At 39.6% G+C, this 23,850-nt stretch overlaps 1 protein-coding gene across 2 annotated transcripts; it reads left to right on the forward strand.

The window, feature by feature from the left end:
• Positions 1 to 43: 43 nt before the first annotated feature.
• SMARCA5 (SWI/SNF related, matrix associated, actin dependent regulator of chromatin, subfamily a, member 5) lies at positions 44 to 23,754 on the forward strand. Of its 2 annotated transcripts, none has more exons than XM_035111682.2 (24): positions 44 to 430; positions 5,089 to 5,163; positions 6,991 to 7,157; positions 7,803 to 7,903; positions 8,851 to 8,951; positions 9,861 to 10,040; positions 10,907 to 11,062; positions 11,152 to 11,283; positions 12,482 to 12,550; positions 15,053 to 15,162; positions 15,262 to 15,488; positions 16,198 to 16,319; positions 16,412 to 16,564; positions 17,126 to 17,258; positions 18,386 to 18,534; positions 18,696 to 18,815; positions 18,912 to 19,022; positions 19,569 to 19,682; positions 19,854 to 19,976; positions 20,539 to 20,671; positions 21,523 to 21,641; positions 22,098 to 22,310; positions 23,035 to 23,145; positions 23,485 to 23,754. In XM_035111682.2, the coding sequence occupies exons 1-24, from the start codon at positions 305 to 307 to the stop codon at positions 23,548 to 23,550; spliced, it is 3,111 nt and encodes a 1,036-aa protein (XP_034967573.1). In that variant the 5' UTR covers positions 44 to 304; the 3' UTR covers positions 23,551 to 23,754. The 2 variants fall into 2 exon arrangements, with proteins under 2 accessions (XP_034967573.1, XP_034967574.2); XM_035111683.2 differs by having other exon boundaries at positions 19,890 to 19,976.
• Positions 23,755 to 23,850: the final 96 nt, after the last annotated feature.

The raw sequence follows: 23,850 nt of genomic DNA on the forward strand, positions 1-23,850 counted from the left end.
GCTTCCCTTCCTCTCCGCCCTCGATAGACTTTTCTCGCGAGACTCGAGAGCCGGCTCTGTTCCTGGTTGGTGGGATCGCGCTGAGAAAGCCGGGGCGGCAGCGGCGAGAGGGGGTCGTGGGAGAAGAAGAACTAGAAGAATAAAAGAAGAAGGACCGGCCCGAGTCGCGCGGAGCAAAACTAGCGACGAAACCCGTCCTCATATAGACATATATCAATTTATATTTAAGCGGCGGAGTTTTCGAGACAGGCCTCACTCTTCTGCCTCCGCCGCCGCCGCCCGTGTGTGGACGGGGATATCCATTATGTCTGCGGCGGGGCAGGAGAACGAGAACGCCGGCTCCCTGTCTGCCGGCGCTTCGGTTCCCGTCGCGGAGAACGCGGGGGCGGGCGCCGCGGAGGGGCCGCCCGGAGGAAACGCCGAAGGAGCGGTGAGGAAACAAAAAGGGAAACGGCGCCCGGATGAGAAGGGAGGGGGGGCAGCGGCGAGGTGTGAAGCTCTTGCCCGGTCGGTGGGGGGGCTCGTCACTCGCCCGCTCCGGTGGTGGGTTGCGGGGGGGGCAGGAGTCGTTATGCCGGTCCAATGCCGCCCCCTCAACGCGGTTCTCCTTCGACCGGAGCGCCGAGAGAGAGAGTGTCGGTTGTAGCCGATCTCTATCGCCGGCGGTGCCTCAGAGCGGCCGGGTTGGGCCCCAGCCGAGCCGCGTGGGGCTGAGACAATAGCGAGGAGGCGGAGGAGGAGAGAGAGCGCAGGCGGAGGAGGAGCGGCTCCCCTCAGAAGCGCCTCGGGAAGCCCCGCCAACGTGCGTTTGGTGTGCGCGTCAGGAGCCCCGTGCGCGCGTCCTGCCCTCGCTTTCCCCCCCGCGGAAGGCGGGCGGCGGGCGCGTTGGTTGGCACCTCCAGCGACGAGACTCCTTCCTTCTTTCCTTTCTCCCGGAGGCGGGATCCTCTGCCTCTTCTTTGCCGTGGCAAGCGGCCCGACAAAGCAAGCAACTGAGCGCTAACTGGGGTGGGAAGGGGGCGCACAGATCCCTCCGAGGGAAGCAGCCTCCCTCTCCGCACACACCGCGATCCCCGCAAACGGCCCAGTTCTTAAAGGTGTTTTTAATCGGAAGTGAGCCTCAAACAAGTGAAATCAGGATGAACTACACACGAAAGTTACCCTGCTCGCAAACTGGGTCGATTAGTGAATTCGTTGCTCCCAATGCGTGCACGCAGTTTGAAGGGTTGTTTCTACGGTGGGGATACGACACAAACGGCCTGCTTGATATTTTTTGGCGTTGTTATAGGTTTTTCGTGCTTTGTGTGTCCGGTACAAAGCCAGAGTGGTTGGCCTTCCATTAGGATACTTTGATATAACAAGTGGCCCATCCTGCCCCAATCAGATGTTTGGTACCATGTTGTATTATTCATTTGTGCACCTGTTTCTAGTTTATATACATTTCCATACATTTTGCTAATATGGGGGAATATGGGACTTTAAAAAACCTGATCCTGCTGTTTTCAAAATGACTTATTGCCTGGTACTTGCAGCCTCATAGTTTTGACTTTGGTGTTTTTCTGTTATGTTGTGTAATCTGGCCTTATACAGTATAGCTATATTGGTGGTTAATATACACAGCAACAGGTAATAGACTAAAAGTTCTACTCATACAGACAAACCCAAGGGCTGCAAGTTGTTGAACCACCTGATTTAAAAGGGGGAGGGATAAATAATAGGTAGTGGGTACCTTGTATGGTTTCACACACCATTGTGTTGTGAAGCTGATCACTTTACCTTTGTTAACGTGTTGAGGTACCAAGTGGGGATGTTAGTGTTAATGCTTGGGGTCCTTCACCTGCTGTGGCTCAGGAATTTGTTCCATAGCCATGGGAATAGGACAGAACCCTGAGAAACATCACCAGCTGATGCCCAACGTTCAAACAGGAATCCCTCAGCACCACCTTGTAGGTGTGCCCCTCCAGAAAGGAATGGAGCCATTGTAAAATAGTGCACCCAAGTCCCATCTCAGAAAGGTGACTCAGAAGGATATAATGATTGATGGTGTAAAAGCCACTGAAAGAACCAACAGGGACATACTCCTGTACAGTTTCTTGCATGTCATCCATGAAGGCAACCAAAGCTGTTTCTGTCCCATAACCAGGCTTGAAACCAGTTTGAAATGCTCCAAGAATCCCAGAACCACTAGAGTTGAATCCCAGAACCACTAGAGTTCTGGAGACACACTCTAGTATCTTGCCCTAAAAGGGAATATTGAAAACAGGCAGCTAATTATCCAATATTCAGGGAGGGCTTTTTCCATAGAGGTTTTATAACTGCTTCCTTTGGGCATGCTGGAACCCTTCCTTGTTGTAAGGAGGCATTGACCCCTTTCTTTACCCACAGCCATTCCCTCACTGGCCTTTTTAATGAGCCAGGAAGGCCAAGGATCTAGCAGCTCTCACATTGCCAATAATCCTGTCCACATCATTGGGCTGTACAAATTGAAAAGTATCCATGCCCACCCTGGTTAAATACATATGTCATAGGAGGATAGTATGCTGCATAATGGAGGTGCTGCTATATGCCTCCTTGATGAGACAGTGGTCCCTACAGTCCCTGTGGTCTTTTTCAAGTGTACCCTGTCTGCTCCTAAAGGTAGCCCTCAGCAGATCCAACTGATTTTAATAACTTCAGACTAGTGTCAATTCTTGCTTTAGATATTGGAATGTGTAGTTGCTCTCAAATGCCAGGGTTTCTTTGCATGATACTGAACTAGATCTGGTTATATAGGAGAAATGGATGGGAAAAGTCATCCCTGTTGACTCTTATAGATCTCTGTGTCTTTCTTCATATATATAACCATGATAACTTTTCCAGGTTGGATCCAGGGGAGGTCTTAAAGTGATTGGACCAAGAGGTGGTGCTGGGTTCCACCCCATGGTTGCTGGCTTGTGGGTTGTGCAAATGTTTCATTTTATTTCCTGTACTATAAAACATGAAATTGTCGGGTGATATGGCTTGGAGACATGGGGTACAGTGACATCAGTATGCTGTTAGTACTCAACTAGCTGTCATTGTTTAATCCTGGGAATGCAATTGAAGATTGGATGAACAAACTGAAACTTATTCCTGACAGGATCTGGATTTGGAACAGTTTGTTTGTTTATAATGCCATCCTTCATCCAAATATGACAGATGGGACAGTTTACAAGATAAGGAATTTTAACATTGTTTGTAACTTAAATGCCTTAAAAGGGAGGCATTATTCAAGCTAAATCCATTACTACATTTTACCTCCCCAATATTACTTTTTAAAAAATTTGACTGGAAAATGCATTGCCTCGCATGCTAGATGTCCCAGATCCAATCTCTGGCATCAATCAGGAATGCAGGTAGCAGAGCTGTGAAGACACACACACATGCACATAAACATGCACAGAGCACCTGGAGGGCTATTGCTAGCAGGAGTAAACCTACTTAGTATAGTTAGTGCGCAATCTGTGTAGGATGGGTTTACACTGCCCCTAAAAAATCAGGTTCATGGCTGGTGTAACAACAGTGACCAATAGCATTCTTATTACAAACTTGGGTATGCCCACTGACTCCTTTTCTGGCCATGGCAATTCATGTGTGATGATAGTCCAATTGGATTACCATAATGTGCTTCATGCAGGACTGTATTTGAAGACTTCATTGAAACTATATCGGCCAATTTAAAAGCAAATACATTGGAGAACTGGAAGTCAGTAAATTAGCTTTTAAATAAAATGAACTCTTATTAATTGTTTTGTTTGACTAAAATTTCCTTGTGACCTGATAAATTTTCCTCTTAAAGTGATATGGATTGTTTTCTTTTCTGTCTTCCTTCTCTCCCCCACCCCCAGGTTATAATTTGCTTTCGCTAAATAGGCCACAGGGAAAGAAAATGTTTATATAGGTTCCGATAGCTGTATAATAAATTTCACATCACTCTGGAAATGCATTATGTTATAAAGCTCACTTACTGCCTTTCTTTCCCATCATACTTGTTACCATGTTACTATAGTACTTGTATTGAGTGGAGAATTACAGTGGTACCTCAGTTTATGAACACAATTGGTTCCGGAAGTCTGTTCATAAACTGAAGCGTTCATAAACTGAAGCGAACTTTCCCATTGAAAGTAATGGAAAGTGGATTAATCCGTTCCAGACGGTCCGCGGAGTAACCGTTCATAAACTGAAGCGAACTTTTCCATTGAAAGTAATGCAAAGTGGATTAATCCGTTCCAGACGGGTCCGCGAAGTACTTAAACTGAAGCGTTCATAAACTGAAACATGGGTGTAATTGGTTCCGGAAGTCTGTTCATAAACTGAAGCGTTCATAAACTGAAGCGAACTTTCCCATTAAAAGTAATGGAAAGTGAATTAATCCGTTCCAGATGGGTCCACGGCGTTCATAAACCGAAAATTCATATACCGAGGTGTTCATAAACCGAGGTTCCACTGTAAATGCTGAAACGTACTGTCTACAATATTCTTCATCTATCAATTTAAAAGTTACAAAATGTCTACTGAAACTTTCTGCAATGAATAAATAATAGAATATAAAACTATTGTAATGTAAAAAATATTTAGATTAACAATCTTCAGTAGAAGACCCAGTATGATCAGCAATTTGATGGTAATATAATTCTAAATAGGGAGAAAGGAATAAACACTGGACAGTCAACATTATTAAAAGGTGCATGAGATCAAGACAACAAATGTTAATATACTGTATTTCTCCCCCCCCAAAAAAATAAAAAATCAGTGGGCGTCTTCTACATGGATAGTGCAGAGGGTGGACTGGCGATTGGTTGTTGCCCAAAAAATAGGGGGTGTCTTATAGATGGGAAAATATGGTAGTTTGTCATCTCTGTTATTAGATTGGGTAGACTGTTAAAAAAATAGATTAGAAGTGACATCATAATTGTATAACCATGCCAAAAAGACAAAATAGTGGAGATATGCAGCTTGTCATGAGAAACACCACTTTGGGTTACCTGCTTCTTAAATACTTGGCACATTTGTGAAGTTTTGAGGTGCAGAAAGAAAACAAAGTATCTCTCTTTAATTTTTATGTTCCAGGATGTAGTTGATGACGAATCTCCAGGAATACAAAAAGAGAACCAAGAACCAGATCCTACATATGAAGAGAAAATGGTTTGTAGTTTTATACTAATAAGTATTGTTTAGATGGTTTAGAAGAATGATAAAGATGTTAATCTCTTTTTGTCTGAGATTTCATATCACAATGCAAATAAGATTGCAGAAAATATTGTTTATCCTGCTCACTTGCCTTGTGTGCCACAGACCTCTTCTGTTTCTCATTTGTACCTCTTGCTTCTCCATGGACTCCCCCACCTTTGCACCATTCATAGACTCAGTGTGGTAGGGACAGTTGTGGTAAGACTTAACAAGAGATGCTTCCACAAGTCAAGTGCAATTACATCCTGGTTCCCCTTCTTATGAACTAGGAATTAGTTCATAAGGGGAAAAGGACAATTGTGACTTGGCACTTAGGTAGGTGATAGTTTCTGAAGGGCAGTGGTGTCCCCACCTGGGTTTCTCAATACCTATTACCTTAAGAATAAAAGGCTGTGGAAGAATGGAGGGAGCCGTGTGGGGCCACTGCCGATGCTTAGAGACTAAGTAACTGCTTATATGTCAGGCTTGGACATCCTTTCCTGTTCTCTGCTTTCACCTGTCCTCCCACCCTGTCTTCTCAGAAGGGTTGAAAGACAACTTACATGTGCATTACAGAGACTTCCGATATTTGCTGTCTTCTGTGCGTATCTGCCTGAGAAACAGAAGTAACAGCCAGACACTCGAGTATCCTGCCATGTTTCCAAACTTGCAAACATTGTAGGACATCCAGACAACTTTCATGTTATCCTTCTCTATTATTCTGCCAGCAGAGAGTCAGAAAAGATGAATGTGTGTACTGTAGTCTTCTAGTCTTTTCTAGTCTTAAAGAACCAGTTGCTATGTTCTCTATTTGCATACCTGTTTCATGTCATGGTCTAAGCAGTTAATATTTGCTGTGTGGAAATATCTGCTACCTGCTTTCTCCTGACTGGAGGAGGCATTCCTTCCTTGGAACAAGAATGATAAAATGCATACATATAATGTAAAAAAATGGTAAAGGGACCCCTGACCATTAGGTCCAGTCGTGACCGACTCTGGGGTTGCGCGCTCATCTCGCAGTATTGGCCGAGGGAGCCGGCGTATAGCTTCCAGGTCATGTGGCCAGCATGACAAAGCCGCTTCTGGCAAACCAGAGCAGCACATGGAAACGCCGTTTACCTTCCCGCTGTAGCGGTTCCTATTTATCTACTTGCATTTTGACGTGCTTTCGAACTGCTAGGTTGGCAGGAGCTGGGACCAAGCAACGGGAGCTCACCCCGTCACAGGGATTCGAACCACTGACCTTCTGATCGGCAAGCCCTAGGCTCAGTGGTTTAACCACAGCGCCACCTGGCATAGAAATGAAGTAAAATAATTATTTATGGAATGAAGTGAAATATTTCAAATAATGACTAGTATTCCTACTAGTAGTGTGGTTGTACATTCAGGAAGGAACACTTCAACACTTAGATTAAATGTTCATTTACAACTTTTCAGTTAATGGTGCATGTGAGAACTCAGTAGATAATAGTGTTTTTTGTTTTGTTTTTTTAAAAAACCCTCTGAACTTTGCTAATCTACTCTTCAACCTTGGAAGGTTAATTAAAGATGAAATTTGCATTCCCCCCGTAGAAACATGTACATGTTAGCTTTTTAACCATGGCAATGAACTTGATGTCAAAAGAGTTGTCTTCAGAACCAGGGTTGAATGTTCAGTGTGTGTACATCTTTAGATTTTCTTAGCCTAAACAGGAAGGATGTTTTTAGATTGGGCAAAATGTAGTTGATTCTGACATGCTGAAAACTAATGCAATTCTAGAATCCTGCTTGCATCTTTGCTTATATTTTTCATTCTTATTCCAGCAAACAGACAGATCAAACAGATTTGAGTATCTATTGAAGCAAACAGAATTGTTTGCTCATTTCATTCAGCCTGCTGCTCAAAAGACTCCAACTTCACCCTTGAAAATGAAACCAGGACGGCCACGAATAAAGAAGGATGAAAAACAAAATCTGCTATCAGTTGGAGAGTGAGTACTACCCATTCTGTTGATTATCACTGAAATTAGTATCCTTTTTACATTTGTGTCAATCTAGAGCATAAAAAGTGGTGAATTGGTTTTTTTAAAAAATAAACTCCAATGTATAAGCACAATTCTAAAGAAAGCCACTTGTGTATAAACTGTGTTTTTCTTTTAAGTTTATTCAATAGTGTAGAGACAACTTCCTAAAAACAAAGTCAACATTTATTAGCATCATATGACTGGGAAAATAATCTTTTAAAAAGAGGAATTCATAGATCAGGGTATTTAGGTATTGCAGGGATTCAAAGATATTGCCTGGCTTGTAGCCAGTTCAGAATTGATGGCTACCAGATAATGCCTGTGAGAGGAGCAGGCTGCTGTTCCCAACCTTGTGCTTGTGACTCCATGAGTTCTGGGACAGTCTCATCCTACTCTTTTCAGTTTGGGATTGGATAAGGGAATGGCAGCTCACTTCTGCAATCTGACATTTACTAACATTTTCCTCTCCAGTTGGGACATGGAGGTGGAAAGAGTGGCAAGGGTCTTCCTTGTACTTGTGTACAATATGGATATTGTGGGCAATATGCTTCTTAGAGTGTTTTAGTATACATGGTAGTTGCTGCATACTTAAGACTGATGCATTGTTTTTAGCTACCGCCATCGCAGAACTGAACAGGAAGAGGATGAGGAGCTGTTAACAGAAAGCTCAAAGACCACTAATGTCTGCACTCGCTTTGAAGACTCTCCATCATGTATGTAGTGGCTTTTGCTCTTTGTGGTGCAATATCAATTACTTACCTTTTCCCGTCTATAAGACGCCCCCATGTATAAGACGCTCCCTATTTTGGGGGACTTGGATTTAAGAAAATAGAGGGAGATGGCCCAGAGTATAAAACCCCCCCTAATTTTTGACATTATTTTTAAGGGGAAAAACCCTAGTCTTGTACACGGAAAAATACGGTACTTTAAAAGTAAAATAGAGAATGCTTTCTGCCAAATTTTACAGAAACCCTTACATTTGCCAAATATCAACCAACCAAAAGTAATTGCAGGTAATAAAAATGTAGTGATCTGTTTGGGCAGTGTGTACATAGTCTGTTTGGATCCTTTATAATACTTGGTTTATTCCCCTGGTGTGTTCCATGCTCGTTGCCAAGAGGAATTTGCTGTCATTACAGTGCACCAGCTAAACCAGGCACCCCCAAACTGCGGCCCTCCAGATGTTTTGGCCTACAACTCCCATGATCCCTAGCTAACAGGACCAGTGGTCAGGGATGATGGGGATTGTAGTCCAAAACATCTGGAGGGCTGAAGTTTGGGGATGCCTGAGCTAAACTCTGTTGTTGGTTGTTGTTGTTTTTTTAAAAAAGTAGACAATCAGGATGGCTTTCTCCCTCATCTGTGTTGATTGGCTTACCTGTGGAAGTATTGTGCAATGGCTAACAAGATGTTAGGACATTTGACCAAAACTTGAGGTTCAGCAAATCTCCAGGTAGAACTGAGAAACTCTTCTGGGTACCCTAGTTGCTGTTATTGCAGCTGAGGCTTCATGGTCCTGGTGTCCCCAAGAATTTCCATGCTCGCTGTTAGGATATATACTAAAATATTCTTCTATCCTCCTATGTTTTCTTTTTGGTCATTGTAAGTATTATTAATGGTGACTTTAACTATTTTATACTGTATACTGTTTTTGTTGCAGATGTAAAATGGGGGAAACTGCGTGATTATCAAGTCCGAGGGTTGAATTGGCTCATTTCTTTGTATGAAAATGGCATCAATGGTATCTTAGCAGATGAAATGGTATGTGCAACAACTGATTTTGTCTGAGATAATCAAATTTAAATTATATGTAATCATACTAAACTGAAATAGTTACTACATTCTTCTTGTCAGAGTCTTTGTACTACATTGTGGCTAAATCTGACATTGGTTTAAACTAGATGCATAACAGCAAATACAAATAACAGTTCACTTTACAGTACATAATGACGTTCATATGCTGATTTGCCTCAGTAAAATCCAACTAGAGAATATCTTTTGTTCTATGGAACAATGTAGGCTCTCAAGTTGCTGCTTTTCTGGTTAAGAGTGTTTCACATTTAGAAAGGCCAATATTCTGAGATTGTAGGAAGATGTTTCCATCTGTTGGATAATTAGCATTCAAGAAGCTTGAGAAACTGGCATCAACATGTCCTCACTGCTTATTTCTCCTGCTTCTGGCAAGCAGCTGAAAGATGCTTCTGGACTGAGTTGCTTCCAAATTCAGTTTAACTGATGCAGCTTCTAAGGCGTGTGACAGGTTATATTGATAAATGCAGCATGTAGTTGGAGAAGAAGATTAAGAAAAATGCGCATCTGATAATTTGGGAAATGGACAAATCCTGTCCAGCACAGCTGAAAGAGAAATTAGACATGCCTGTGCACTGATTGAAAGTTTTGCAAATATAGACAGCTGCAAAAATGTGGTTTTTAGAGAATTAGCTGTGTTTGGATTTCTTTATACATGTTCTGTCTTGAGTAGAGGGCATTTCTGTTGTCCGTTGTGTCTTTTTGGCTAGTAAGAATATTTAAGGGAGCAGACATAGCTCATAGAATTGGAAGGGATCCTGAGGGTAATTTAGTCTAACCCCCTACATATGTATATATTAGTTATTTTATCTTGGTGACTGGAATCTTCTCAAGTTAACTTGATATATGTTCTGTTAATAGGGTCTGGGAAAGACACTGCAAACAATTTCTCTCCTTGGGTATATGAAACACTACAGAAATATCCCTGGTCCTCATATGGTATTAGTTCCCAAATCAACTTTGCATAATTGGATGAGTGAGTTTAAGAGATGGGTGCCAACTCTTCGGGCAGTATGTCTGATAGGTGACAAAGACCAGCGAGTGAGTATGAACCACCTCAGTGTTTCCCTAAAACTTTTTGGTGTATTTTGCACATAATGCTAAACCAAGATTTAGTACCACGTGGATTACCTTGAGTGAAATATGCTTTTGTGCTCCTCCCATTTCTCATTTAATGTTCTGAAGAGAAGGACTTTTTGCTAAGTTTAGTTTCACTTTCAAAGCATCTTTGTTTAGCAGAATATGCAAACCAGGGCTCTTAGTTTAAAACAAACAACAGCTAAGCAAGGCAACAAACTATATGTTATTAACAAACAGATTTCCAGAGACTGTGACTCAGGTTCTTGCATTCTAAGGCACCAGCTTTCTTTTAAGTTCTGATGTGGTAGGATGGGGGAAAAAGACAAGTGTGCTGAATCAGGAAAGATACCCCCCAGAACCCCATATTCTCCGCATCCCACAGGCTGTAATTCTATATCGTCCTGAATTTGCAGAACATTTTAAGATGATCTAGAGTAGGGTGGTCCAACTCACGGCCCACAGGCTACATTTCGCCCATGAGGCCTTTGGCAACATTCAAGAAAAATCATCTTAAAGCCTTAAAAAAAGTTTTTATGTCATGCATTGTTAATGAAAGTACATACATTATTGTGTATATTAAATTATAATAAATATGTTACACTTTTAATTTATGATTTGGAAATTTAATTCTGTGTGTGGCCTGCAGGTTCTGTGTTGAAGTACTCTTGCAGCCCACTTTGTATGAAAAGTTGGACTGCCCTGGTCTAGAGAAATACTTTTAAGAACCAGCATCAAACCTGAGGTGACCAGGGTACTTTGTGAAATATGTGAAATAACAGTTGCATTTTTACAGTTTTTCAAATCATTTTCCTCCCTCTTATTAATAGGCCACATTTGTGCGAGATGTCTTGTTGCCTGGTGAATGGGATGTCTGTGTAACATCATATGAAATGCTCATTAAAGAGAAATCTGTGTTCAAAAAATTTAACTGGAGATACCTTGTTATTGATGAAGCTCACAGGATCAAAAATGAAAAATCAAAGGTATTTTGAAACACCCAGTGGATGTAAATATTTAAATCATGCAAAAAATATTTCTGCAAGTTTAATATATATATGTATTTTTCTTTCAGTTGTCAGAAATTGTGAGAGAGTTCAAGACTACAAATAGACTACTGTTAACTGGAACACCATTACAGAACAACTTGCATGAACTTTGGGCACTTCTTAACTTTTTACTGCCAGATGTCTTTAATTCAGCTGATGTAAGGGTTTGCAACTTTTAAAATTCACTTTAATCTTGCTTATCAAATACTGTTGACTACTTATATTTGGTGTGCACATTCATGAGAGATCTCTTATAATGCTTGGTGGTTTGTGTATATAGCAACCTTCCCCAACCTGCTGACTGGGACTTATGGGAGTTTGTAGTTCAAAATGTCTGGAGGGCAGCAGGTTGGGAGAAAGTGGTGTAGGTGAAGTTTTGTTAGCCACAAAACCTCTCAAATGTACTTACAATTGTCAGAGTAATGGCAATAGGCATCCTTAGCATTCCACGAAACAAACTTTATCATCTTGCCTGGATGTACGGTAAACCCCATTGAACTCCTTGGGACTATTCAGAAATATAAGATTACTTTTTCAGGAAGATTATAGTTGATAAAAACAAAAGGAAGAATTAGTGAAAGCATATTTAGCTAGATTTTTTTAAAAAAATACACCATCCTATGTAAATAATTTGAAAAAGTGGGAAGACTTTCAATTTGAGAGAATAACTTTTATGTATTTATGCTAATGAACAAACCAATGCAGGTCTCTAGAATCTTCAAATGCACGCAAGGCAGAAATAATCCCTTATTGATGCTGATTGGGCTACCTTGTATTTGGACATGAAAATTGACTTATCTGGCTAGTGGCAGATGTAATTTTGACTTTTTACAAAACTATGGTTTGCAAATAGGAGCCTTGTGAACATTACTTTCCAGTGTAACTTCCTCCTCCCAATGCAGTCTTGACTTTGGTTCACATATAATTCAAAAACAGAAGCAATGTCAAATGTGAAACTGGCATAAAGTAGGTTTGCAAAGCATTGCTGGGCAGGAAGTTGGATTGTATTATCCATGGCTTGCATCAGTGCATGTGTTATGTGAAGTCATGGTTAGTGCAAGAAAGGTAGGAGTTGTGAGTTAATGAGTGCCTAGCACCTAATTTTCAAATACTTATCTGAAGGGAATCTGCAGCATATTCTGTCTCTTAATTCATCAGGAACAGAGCCAGAACATTCTTACCACTTCACAAGGAAAGCTTGAACTATAAGAGTTATGTATGCATCCTGAAAACTTGGATTTAGCCTTTGCAGAACTACATAACAAGAACAAATACCAATTTTTTGTTCTTAGACAAATAATGGGTAATCTTATTCTGAAATGTGACTGATTATAACTTTTTAATACTTCAATACAGGATTTTGATTCATGGTTTGATACAAACAACTGTCTTGGGGATCAAAAACTAGTGGAACGGCTCCATATGGTGAGATTTTAATTATACTATCAGTTTAATCCATTGAACTTCACAGGAATGTTTCTACTGTTCTATGTAACACAATCAACTTTCTATATGCATTGTGTTGGTGCTGACCTTTAAAGCCCTAAATGGCCTCAGTCCTATATACCTGAAGGAGCGTCTCCACCCCCATTGTTCAGCCCGGACACTGAGATCCAACGCCGAGGGCCTTCTGGTGGTTCCCTCACTGCGAGAAGCAAAGCTACAGGGAACCAGGCAGAGGGCCTTCTCTGTAGTGGCGCCCGCCCTGTGCAACGCCCTCCCATCGGAGGTCAAGGAGATAAACAACTACCTGACATTTAGAAAACACCTAAAGGCAGCCCTGTTTAGGGAAGTTTTTAATCTGTGATATTTTAATGTATTTTGGTATTTGTTGGAAGCCGCCCAGAGTGGCGGGGGAAACCCAGCCAGATGGGCGGGGAATGAATGAATGAATGAATAAATAAATAATAGTACTTGGGAGATGAATAATTTTCTGCTTGTAAGCTTCAGTTGATACGTTACAAAAAATTGATGTATATATTGGGATTAATAAGAGATTGGGTTCAATTGGGAAGCCTCTGATCAGGGTGGATTTGATTTAAATCAAACTGATTTAAATCACGATTTAAATCACTAGTCAGTAAGGCTTGATTTAAATCATAGTTTTCTACATAAAGACTAATTCTTGCTGGTATAACTTTAATATGCAAGTAGATGAAGATTTTTAGAATAACAACTTTTCATATTAGTTTTTATCCCCAGTTTAATAGGTTAATCATTCATATTTGGACAACTTTACTGTTGTACTTAGGAAGGAGAAAAATAATCATTACCTTAATAATAACAATTTAAATAGATTTATTCAACTGAAACAATAACATTACAGCATATGTTATTTGCTAAAACAAACATCCATGTTTGTTAACTAATTTGGCCAAACAAAAACAATATATATATATTTTAAGAAACTTAGACTGTCAGCCCAGCCTACACATGAAAAACTTAAATACTGTCCACTCCAAACAATCAGAAAAATATTGTTTCTATTCTATTCACTGAACTTCTTGAAACTTAGCACTGAAGGGGTTGTTTCTGTATTCATAGGTTTGTAGAACAATAGGATTAAGGTCTTTTTCTCAACTCTGTTCATGTTATAACATTTTTGCTGGGAAGAAGAGGCATGTGATCTCTGTTGAGTCAAATTCAGTTTTGAGAACTGCAAAAGTAAACCAAGCACCTGTGATAATATCTTGTAGGCAGAGAAACTGCCCAATAATCTTACAAAAACCTCTGGAAGAGCATGACATTGTGAATGGATTAATGGAATTTATTTACCCCCAAAATTAAACATATACAACCTTATTCTACATAATTAAAAAACTAATCTTTATTTCATGATGGAATAACCTTTGGGTGGTGATATATTTTCCTCAAAAAGCATTTTATTAAAAAAAATCCAATTTAAATCCAAAAAATCGATTTAAATAAAAAAATCCGATTTTTTGATTTTTTTTAAAAAAAAATCATTGATTTTTATCTACCCTGCCTCTGATACAAAGTATGGCAATGTATTTGGAACCAGAAACCAGGTACAGTGGTGCCTCGCTAGACGAAATTAATTCGTTCCACGGGTCAATTCGTGTAACGAATTTTTTGTCTAGCGAGTCCCAGTTTCCCATAGGAATGCATTGAAACTTAATCAATGCGTTCCTATAGGCTCTGGGGGACTGGCAGCGGCATGCAACGGGGCTTCGGAGAACGTCTCTGAAGCCCCATCCGATGTGTGCAAGGTGGCGGGGGGAGAAGACCCAGCCATCGCCTTGCCTGCCTCCCCCAACACGGAGATGCGCTCCGTGTCTGGGGTGCGGGGCGAGAGGCGGCGGCGGGGGAAGACCTTCTCCCGCCGCCGCCTCTCGCCTGCCTCCGAAATTGCGCTCCGTGTCTGGGGTGCGGGGCGAAAGGTGGCGGCGGGGGATGGAGCCGAATCGTAGCGGGCGCTGCTTGCCCCCGCCTGTCTTCCCCGAGCCAAGGGGAAGACAGGCAGGGGCAGCTGCCGCACCGCCGCGTTTCGGCTCCGTCCCCCCTGGCAAAGGAAGATTAGCTGTCAGCTTCCCGCGCTGACAGCTGATCTTCCTTTGCCGCTTTCTATGGCCGCACTTCGTAAGACGAAGCGGCGATCATAGAAAATTTTGTCGTCTTACGAATGCCTCGCGCAACGCAAAACTCTTTCGTCTAGCGAGTTTTTCGTTGTGCGAGGCATTCGTAAAGCGAGGCACCACTGTATACCCTTGTATGCAGATGGAATTATGTTTTGCATCTTTTTATATCTTAACACACATAGTTATGGAATGCCTACAGCACGTACAGCCTGTCATATTGAAAGGGGGTGGAAAGCAATATAGTTCTGAAGTATCTGTAATATGAATAAGTCTTTCACGTGTAGTACTGCAATTTGAAGTCATGTGTTGCTTTTTGTGTTTTTGGTAGGTGCTACGACCATTTCTCTTACGTCGTATTAAAGCTGAAGTAGAGAAAAGTTTGCCACCGAAAAAGGAAGTTAAAATATATGTAGGTCTCAGCAAAATGCAGAGAGAATGGTAAGTAATTGAAATTAATATATAAATGAACAAAATCTTTCATCTTGCGTATGAAAAGTGTGTGACATGATCCTCAGTTGCCTTACTCTTTCAATACAGGTACACAAGAATCTTAATGAAGGACATAGATATATTGAATTCTGCTGGAAAACTGGACAAAATGAGATTACTGAACATTCTTATGCAGTTGCGAAAATGTTGTAATCATCCATACCTGTTTGATGGAGCAGAGCCTGGCCCACCTTACACAACAGATATGCATTTGGTTACTAACAGTGGCAAAATGGTTGTCTTGGACAAACTGTTGCCAAAATTGAAAGAACAAGGTAACATGTTAATCTTACTGGTAAAATACAGGTGGGAAACTTCCTCTTTTCTTATTTGATAAGGTAATAGTTGCCCAATATGGGCTTTTTGTAGTGCCTTGTAGGAATATGTTAGTGATATTCAGTCTTTACTACTAAATGGAACAAGATTGGTGTATTGAGATCCTAGACAGTACTATACACAACTTGTAGGGTCTGCCTGTTAGTGAAATCTTCGAATCTTAATCTTTATTACCGGTATAGTAGTGAGACTATTCCTGGAGAAGCCCTTTCTGTACCCTTAACATTATTCAAACAGTTGACTAGTTGCAAATATTCCTTTAGGCGCAAGGTGCTGGAGTTAACCCTTTCTGGCAGCCCTTCTTCCTGGAAAAGTTGTGTACAATATTCCAAAATCATAGAACCTGTTCAAATATTTGCCTGTTGATGTGGTCCAGGGGTGCGTCTTCCTCCCTCAATCCTGATGGATGGTCCACCTGTCAGTCATATGATGTCACCTCTGCAAACTAATGAACAGCTGATCTAAACTGGTTTCATAGTTGCTTTATGCATAACAATAGTATGTGATTGTGTAATTAGTGTTCTTAGTTATGTATTTGCTGTATACTTCTGAATTGCCTTAAATATTGCAGTTGCTTCTTAAAATTCTTGATAATAATTGGTTTGAGATTGCAGTTTACTTTGAACTATCTTCTAAAATCTTGAACAGATTCACGCGTCCTAATCTTCAGTCAGATGACCAGAGTCCTAGATATCTTAGAAGATTATTGCATGTGGCGAAACTATGAATATTGTAGGCTTGATGGGCAGACGCCTCATGATGAGAGACAAGTAGGTGCTCAGAACAATTAAGCTTAATATTTTTTCTCTTTGAAAATTTATGAACCAATATTGATGTACCGACTGACTCTCTTTTTATATAGGCCTCCATTAATGCGTACAATGAACCTGGAAGCTCAAAGTTTGTGTTCATGCTGAGCACACGAGCTGGTGGTTTGGGAATCAATCTGGCTACAGCTGATGTTGTAATCATTTATGATTCAGACTGGAATCCTCAAGTAGATCTACAAGCTATGGTAAGGTTCTTAAGCGTACCTTAGAAGTCATGAACTTGAATCTCACTTCTGCTTTGTTTTTGAACACATTTTTATGCTATACACTTGTTGACTCTGCAAGAGCCTATTTTAAAATTGTACCATCTACTGTTGATCCAGGTTCAATGTTCTTGTATTAATTTACAAAGCCTTGAACAACTTAGGTCCAGGGTAACTCAGGGGCTCCCTGAACGCTTACATCCCAGCTCAGACACTGAGATCATCTGTAGGAGTATCGTTAATTATTCCCCAATTTGACAGTAGTTGACTGATATCTAACATGTTATATTGTTTTAATTGTATGGGTTATGTTCAACTTTTGTAAATCACTTTGGTTTTTTTATGAATTGCAGTATACAAGTACTTTTATAAATAAAAGAAAGTTTTTCTCAGTGTTATCATTTCTGGTCAAGTTGTTCAAGATGTTGGCTTTTACATACATATGAATAAATTTTAAGTTATGCAGAGTTGCATGAATATAGTTCAATATAATGCTAGTGCTTTATTGTGGATAACTTAAATATTGAGTTCTTTTCTGTGTAGGATCGAGCACATAGAATTGGTCAAACAAAGACTGTTAGAGTATTCAGGTTTATTACAGACAACACTGTAGAAGAAAGAATAGTGGAAAGAGCAGAAATGAAACTTCGCTTGGATTCCATAGTTATTCAACAAGGTAAATAGAACTTGGCTTTTCTTTCGACAAGTCTGCACAGTGATATTGGTTGATATCGGGTGTTTTTAGTAAGTTAAGAAGTTGTTTTATGATGCACATTTTGTGGTAGTGTGTGGACACAACATAAGAAAAGCCCTACTGGATCAGACCAAAGGGCCATTTAGTTCAGCATCATGTTCCAAAGTTGCCAATCAGATGCCTATTGGAGCCTCATGGTATTGGTACAATGTCTCTCCTGCTCTGTTCCTGTCAACTGGTATTCAGGATACACTACATCACATACCGGAGCTAAAATATAACCTTCATTACTAGTAGAAATTGATAGTAATTTATTCCATGAATTTATCTAATCCCCTTTTGAAACTGCCCAGATTTTGGCAAGAAATACTACAGTTTTAAACTGCACTGTGTGAAGAATTACTTTCGACTTTTTTAAATCCAGAAAAAAGGAAAAATGTTTAAGTAATCTTAGGGAGATGTATAACTTTCATGGGCTAAATCAGTACTATTAAATAACTTTTATTTACTGTGAGGGGGGAAAGTATTTGATCCCCTGCTAAATTTGCCCATGGGCAAACGGGCAAATTTAGCAGGGGATCAAATACTTTCCCCCTTCACTGTACATAGAATATATTGTTTTAGTGACCAGTATTATTTCAGTTGCACAAAAAACAGGAAGTTACAAAAATACCTTTACTGAAAGTGGTTTCAGAAAGTCTGGTCTGTAATTGTTATGAAGCCATTATCAGACATTACAAGTTGCCAGGCAGAAAGAAAGATCCAAGTGTTTTAAAATTACTTGTTTTCTATAGGTTATAGTGAAGTTCACCTGTTGTCTCAAGTATTGTATATTGCTTCAGAAAATCTCTTTTTTTCATGAAAAAATAATGTAAACTGCACGGCAAAAGTAGAGTGTTTAAAGATTGAGTACACTCATACTAATTTAATCAAAAGTGTTTGCTTAGCATTGTCGGGAATACAATAGAAATGGCACTTCAAATAATAGCACTGCTTCTATGGCTGCCCAGATTTCAAAACAGAAAATTAAAAACATTCTTACGACAGCAAATTTCAGAGTACTTGACCTTTAGTGTTACATTCTGTTTCTTAACATTTTTCATATTCAGGAAGACTGGTGGATCAAAATCTGAACAAATTGGGGAAAGATGAAATGTTGCAGATGATTAGGCATGGAGCTACCCATGTCTTTGCTTCCAAGGAGAGTGAAATTACAGATGAAGATATTGATGGTATTTTGGAAAGAGGTGCAAAGAAAGTAAGTTAACGTGTTATGAAATACCAGAATAAAATGTGAGCTTCGTTTTTTCCAGTTCAAAATTTAAATACCACTAATGATGCTTTGTCTTGACTGCATGCAATTCTCATTTGGTTATGAAGCATTAAGTTTTATTGAAAAAATGGTTCTTGTATTTTTAGACTGCAGAAATGAATGAGAAACTCTCCAACATGGGTGAAAGCTCACTCAGAAATTTTACGGTGGATACAGAGTCAAGTGTCTATAACTTTGAAGGAGAAGATTATAGAGAGAAGCAAAAGGTAATGAGGGGCTTTTAGTGACTAGAATTTCACGCAGTGTATTGGGATCTGTAGACTGGCTAATATTTCATTATCCAACAATATTGCTTATTGCAGATGGCATTCACAGAGTGGATTGAACCACCTAAGCGTGAGAGAAAAGCAAACTATGCTGTTGATGCTTATTTCAGGGAAGCTCTTCGTGTCAGTGAACCAAAAGCACCAAAAGTAAGGTTATTCATAAACCAGAACATAATAAGGGAAAAAAATAGCTTATTTGCTATGGGGAGGGTGGGGTGGAATTAGTTTGTTAAAGCCGTTATTTTCCAAAATACCCATTTTGTGTAAAATTAAGCATACAGTGGTACCTCGTTTAAGTACACAATTGGTTCCGGAAGTCTGTACTTAACCTGAAGTGTACTTAACCTGAAGCGAACTTTCCCATTGAAAGTAATGGAAAGTGGATTAATCCGTTCCAGACGGGTCCGCAGAGTACTTAAACTGAAAGTACTCAAACCGAAGCGTACTTAAACCGAGGTATGACTGTATTACACAAGTCTACATCTCTAGACAGACTGCCATACTAGGTCCTATTATTTGAGAAACATTTATTCTGCTGATGTTTCCTTTGGCATGATTTGGAAGTAGTTTGTATCTTGTGTAGTTCTTGTTCTGGGGAGGTTGTAGTTGCTAATATTTGCCTACTTTATTAGTGGGCCTGATGGTGTAATAGGCTTGATTTCTTTTCTTTGATTTGTGTGTCTCTTTTTTAAGGCGCCACGCCCTCCAAAACAGCCTAATGTTCAGGATTTCCAGTTCTTTCCACCACGTTTGTTTGAACTGTTGGAAAAAGAGATTCTTTATTACAGAAAAACCATTGGGTACAAGGTAAATTATGATCAATGCTTTGCTTTTCATCTTAATTTAAATAAATTTATATTTTGTTTTGATGCCATATAATTTGCCACTGGTTTATCTTAATTTAATCTTAGTAAAGTCAAATAATTTATTATATAGAAAGCTTAGTTTAAGTATTTGGTGATGTCTGGTAAATTTTAGGTACCTCGTAATCCTGACTTACCCAATGCATCCCAGGCACAAAAGGAAGAGCAAATTAAAATTGATGAAGCTGAGCCCCTTAATGAAGAAGAGTTGGAAGAAAAAGAAAAGTTGCTAACCCAGGTATGGTCATCCTTCTATAACATATTCTGGCTAAGTCTACATTTCATTTCTGTTAATACTACAAAGAGAAAACTGATCTGTTTTCTTCTTTAAAACTTGTTTTTGAGAAGCACTCAAAGTACTGTTTTTTCTTTTGTAAACCACTTTGAGGGTTTTTTTTTACAATCAAGTGGTGTATACATTTTAATAAATAATAAAACCCACTGTCCCCATAAAGGGTTCTCTTGGTGCCTTCTGTTTTTGATGCTAGACAGGTTTAGTATTTGTTTTTTCCTTCAGATTTTAAACTCTGAATAAATTGTTTTCATGTATTCTCCTGATGCTGTTCTTAGTTCTTATCTTGAAGTAAGCTACCCTAGAATTGTTTTACATTAAAAGGTGGTAGGATACAAATTTACATGATAAATAAAGCTTTATCTGGGTCACTTAGAGAGAACACTGTTTTCAAAGTTTTAACTCCCTTAAGTTAGCCAGAAAGTTCTCAAGGCAGCTGATGACCCAGTTAAGTTTGCCTTTGAAGGAAACGTGAAAATCCTAAATACCTATCTTGCTATTTCTTAAGGGGTTCACAAATTGGAATAAGAGAGACTTCAATCAATTCATCAAAGCTAATGAAAAATGGGGTCGTGATGACATTGAAAATATAGCCCGGGAAGTAGAAGGAAAAACTCCAGAGGAAGTCATTGAATATTCTGGTAACTGGTTTTTTTGTGAGAAGTTTTGGGAATGATTTTATGTCTGAATAGGCATGCATACTGTCAGGGGATTGTTGTGGCTACTCCGGAGTAAAGACACTCCAGTCCGTTCTGTCTTTAAGGATTTTATTGTGCATACTATTTACAGCGCAGATAGCAGAAAACATGACCTCCTAGGCCAAAAGGGTTAACCACCCCAGACATAATGATACAGTATATTGCACATTGCGCTATTTAGCTGTTGAAAACCAGGAATCACCCAGCTCTATTCTCTAGCCGCCTCTTCTGCATCCAGTATCCAGTTACTCTCATGAAGGCTGCTGGCTGTTTTTCTCTGCTCTTTTCCACCTTTCCCCTGCATGCATCATCTTCTTATTCTCTCTCTCTCTCTCTCTCTCTCTCTCTCTCTCTCCCCCCCCCCCCCGGTGTGTGCCATTTTTGCATCATTTTTAAATCAAAAAGTCTCTCTCTGTGTGTGTATTCCACATAAAGCTGCAAGCACATACGTTATATAAACATAAAATGAAAGTTCCTTGCACCACAGTTTCTTTCAAGGAGCTCGAGGTGGTGAGCATGGTTCCCCACCCTCCCCATTTCATCATCACAACAACCCTGTGAGGTAGGCTGCGCTGAGCGATGTGACTGGCTCAAGGTCACCTATTGAGCTCCATCGCTGAGTGAGGATTTGAACTCATTTTACCAGGTCATAGTCCAACACTAATTGTTACATCATATTAGCTCTGACTGTTTACATATCAGTAGCTATAAATTCATATTTATTTAACCTAATTAAGATTATGAAACTGATGAACTTTTTGTAAGATGTAACTAGCAAATAATTCTCCCCTCAGCTGTTTTCTGGGAACGATGTAATGAACTCCAGGATATAGAAAAGATAATGGCACAGATTGAAAGAGGTGAAGCTCGAATTCAAAGGCGGATTAGTATTAAAAAGGCACTTGACACAAAGGTAATCATATATTCTTTCTTTTTAATTACACTGGCATTTCAGGGTAATGATATATTATACTACTGATACTTCATTTCATTTAAATGTTGTCTTTCCTATTCTCTTCGTTACTTTTTCCATATTTCAGAAGTTAAGCTTGACATGTCTTAAGTCATGAAACTGTGAAGTGCTCTTGGTGTTTCAGATTTAATTCTTTATTACTGTCTGAATAGTTTACTCCTCTTCGAATTTTAAAACAGTCTATTATCCACAATTGGAAAGAAAATATAGCCCATTAAAAAGTGGGTTGGGTTATACAGGCTGATTTTCTACAAATGATGCTTTCAGTGTTGCTAGAAAAGTATAGTTATATATAACTTAAATCATGTTTCAAAGTGCTATGGAGCTGTGGGTCATGTCTATCCTGCAGTACACTGATGCATGTCTAGTTCTGTGCATTAAATTGTTTTTGCTTAGATTGGCAGGTACAAAGCCCCTTTTCACCAGCTGAGGATATCATATGGCACTAACAAAGGAAAAAATTACACAGAAGAGGAAGATCGCTTTTTAATCTGCATGCTTCACAAGCTAGGATTTGACAAAGAAAATGTTTATGATGAGTTGAGGCAATGTATTCGCAATTCTCCCCAATTCAGATTTGATTGGTTCCTCAAGTCTAGAACTGCAATGGTACGTATTAGTTTGCATGTATCAATGTCTTTTGAAGGAACCTCTTCAGAAACTCTGTTTCAGAGAACTAGAGCTGTTGCCTTCCACACTGGAACCTGCTTTGGAGTTAGGCCAAAATGAACAAACTGTTGCAACTAGGGCCTTGTCTCCTGTGTACTTACAGCATTTGCCCCTATTTTCGGCAAGTTTACCGTGAGGGTCTTTTGTAGGCTCACTGTAAAAATATGAACATTGATGAAGTAAGCTTATGTGGCTATAAGTCAAGGTGTCACATGTCTACTTAAAATATGTATACGCTAACCTCGCTAATGCTGTATTCACCAATGTGGTTATTTATTAAATTCCAATGGTGTTGGTTGAGGGACTTACATGGGCCCCTTCCTATCTCTTTTCTTCCCATCCCCCAAACTGGGAAGCTTCTTAGTCACCCCTGTATATGATAGGCACCACTTGCAGAAATCAAACCTATGACTTATTTTTCAAAAATTATACATACACCCTTCCTTGTTAAGAGTTCACTTAATGCCCACAGCAGTGTGCTAGTGGGCTCTACTTTGATCATATTCATTCTTCCCTCTACTTATGTAATATTGGCTGCTTGAAGCTGCTCTTTTCTTCAGCACAGATTGATTCAGAGACTACTGGGAGTAGGATGTAGTTGTGTGAACTATTTGTGTGTTGTGGCTACTATATAATTGGGTCTGTTTCCTTGTTCATGACTCAGGAGCTGCAAAGACGATGCAACACCTTAATCACTTTGATTGAAAGAGAAAACATGGAATTAGAAGAAAAAGAGAAGGCAGAGAAGAAAAAACGGGGCCCAAAGCCATCTTTGGTGAGTGTAAAATATGAATTTGTTACAAGTGATTTATGTGAAGAGAACCTGTTGATTTCGGCACATAATTTGAAAAGTCATTTTCTGTATCTGAATCCTTGACCAAATCATCCCCTGAAGGAACATGTGTACTCTGGCCTCTGTAGCTGCTTCCAAAGGCTCTGTCTGGGGGTTTGTTCCACTGAAATTTTGACACACTGCCATTTCAAAAGGTGCTTTCTAACTCCTCTGATCAAAAGTACTCTTCGGTTTATTCAGTGTAGTTCTGTGGTCCTTTAGATCATGGCCAATTAACTTATGACTAAAATCTAATCTTTCTCTCCCTCCCTCCCTATCCAGGTGCAGAAACGTAAGCTGGACGGTACTCCTGATGGTAGAGGGAGGAAAAAGAAATTAAAAATGTGAATTCAAAGTTCTTATCACTAAATTTAAAGTAGTTTTTTAATTTTACGGGTCTTCATAAGATGTACTGTACAATTCTCAACTATTATGTCATTAAAGGACATTGGGTTCATGTGTTTACTTACTGAACTAGAAAAATAGTAATGTAGTTTCACTTTTTTAAATAAAACAGCTGTGCTGAACTTTTTTTTACCATTAACACTTGAAATAAAAAATAGACTTCATTTACTGGTCACTAACTTTTTTATATGTTGTCCCTTTCTTTCTGCATGAATAGTGTTGAAATTCATGGCTCAAGATTTG

Source organism: Zootoca vivipara, chromosome 9 (assembly GCF_963506605.1).
Source record: "Zootoca vivipara chromosome 9, rZooViv1.1, whole genome shotgun sequence".
Lineage (NCBI taxonomy): Eukaryota > Metazoa > Chordata > Lepidosauria > Squamata > Lacertidae > Zootoca > Zootoca vivipara.

Excerpts from the sequence above, each read along its gene's own strand:
- SMARCA5 (XM_035111682.2), top strand. The coding sequence starts at position 305 with ATGTCTGCGGCGGGGCAGGAGAACGAGAACGCCGGCTCCCTGTCTGCC. Across the intron at positions 10,041-10,906 it reads TAGGTGACAAAGACCAGCGA|GCCACATTTGTGCGAGATGT; the intron begins GTGAGTATGAAC and ends TCTTATTAATAG. Across the intron at positions 21,642-22,097 it reads AAAAGGCACTTGACACAAAG|ATTGGCAGGTACAAAGCCCC; the intron begins GTAATCATATAT and ends GTTTTTGCTTAG.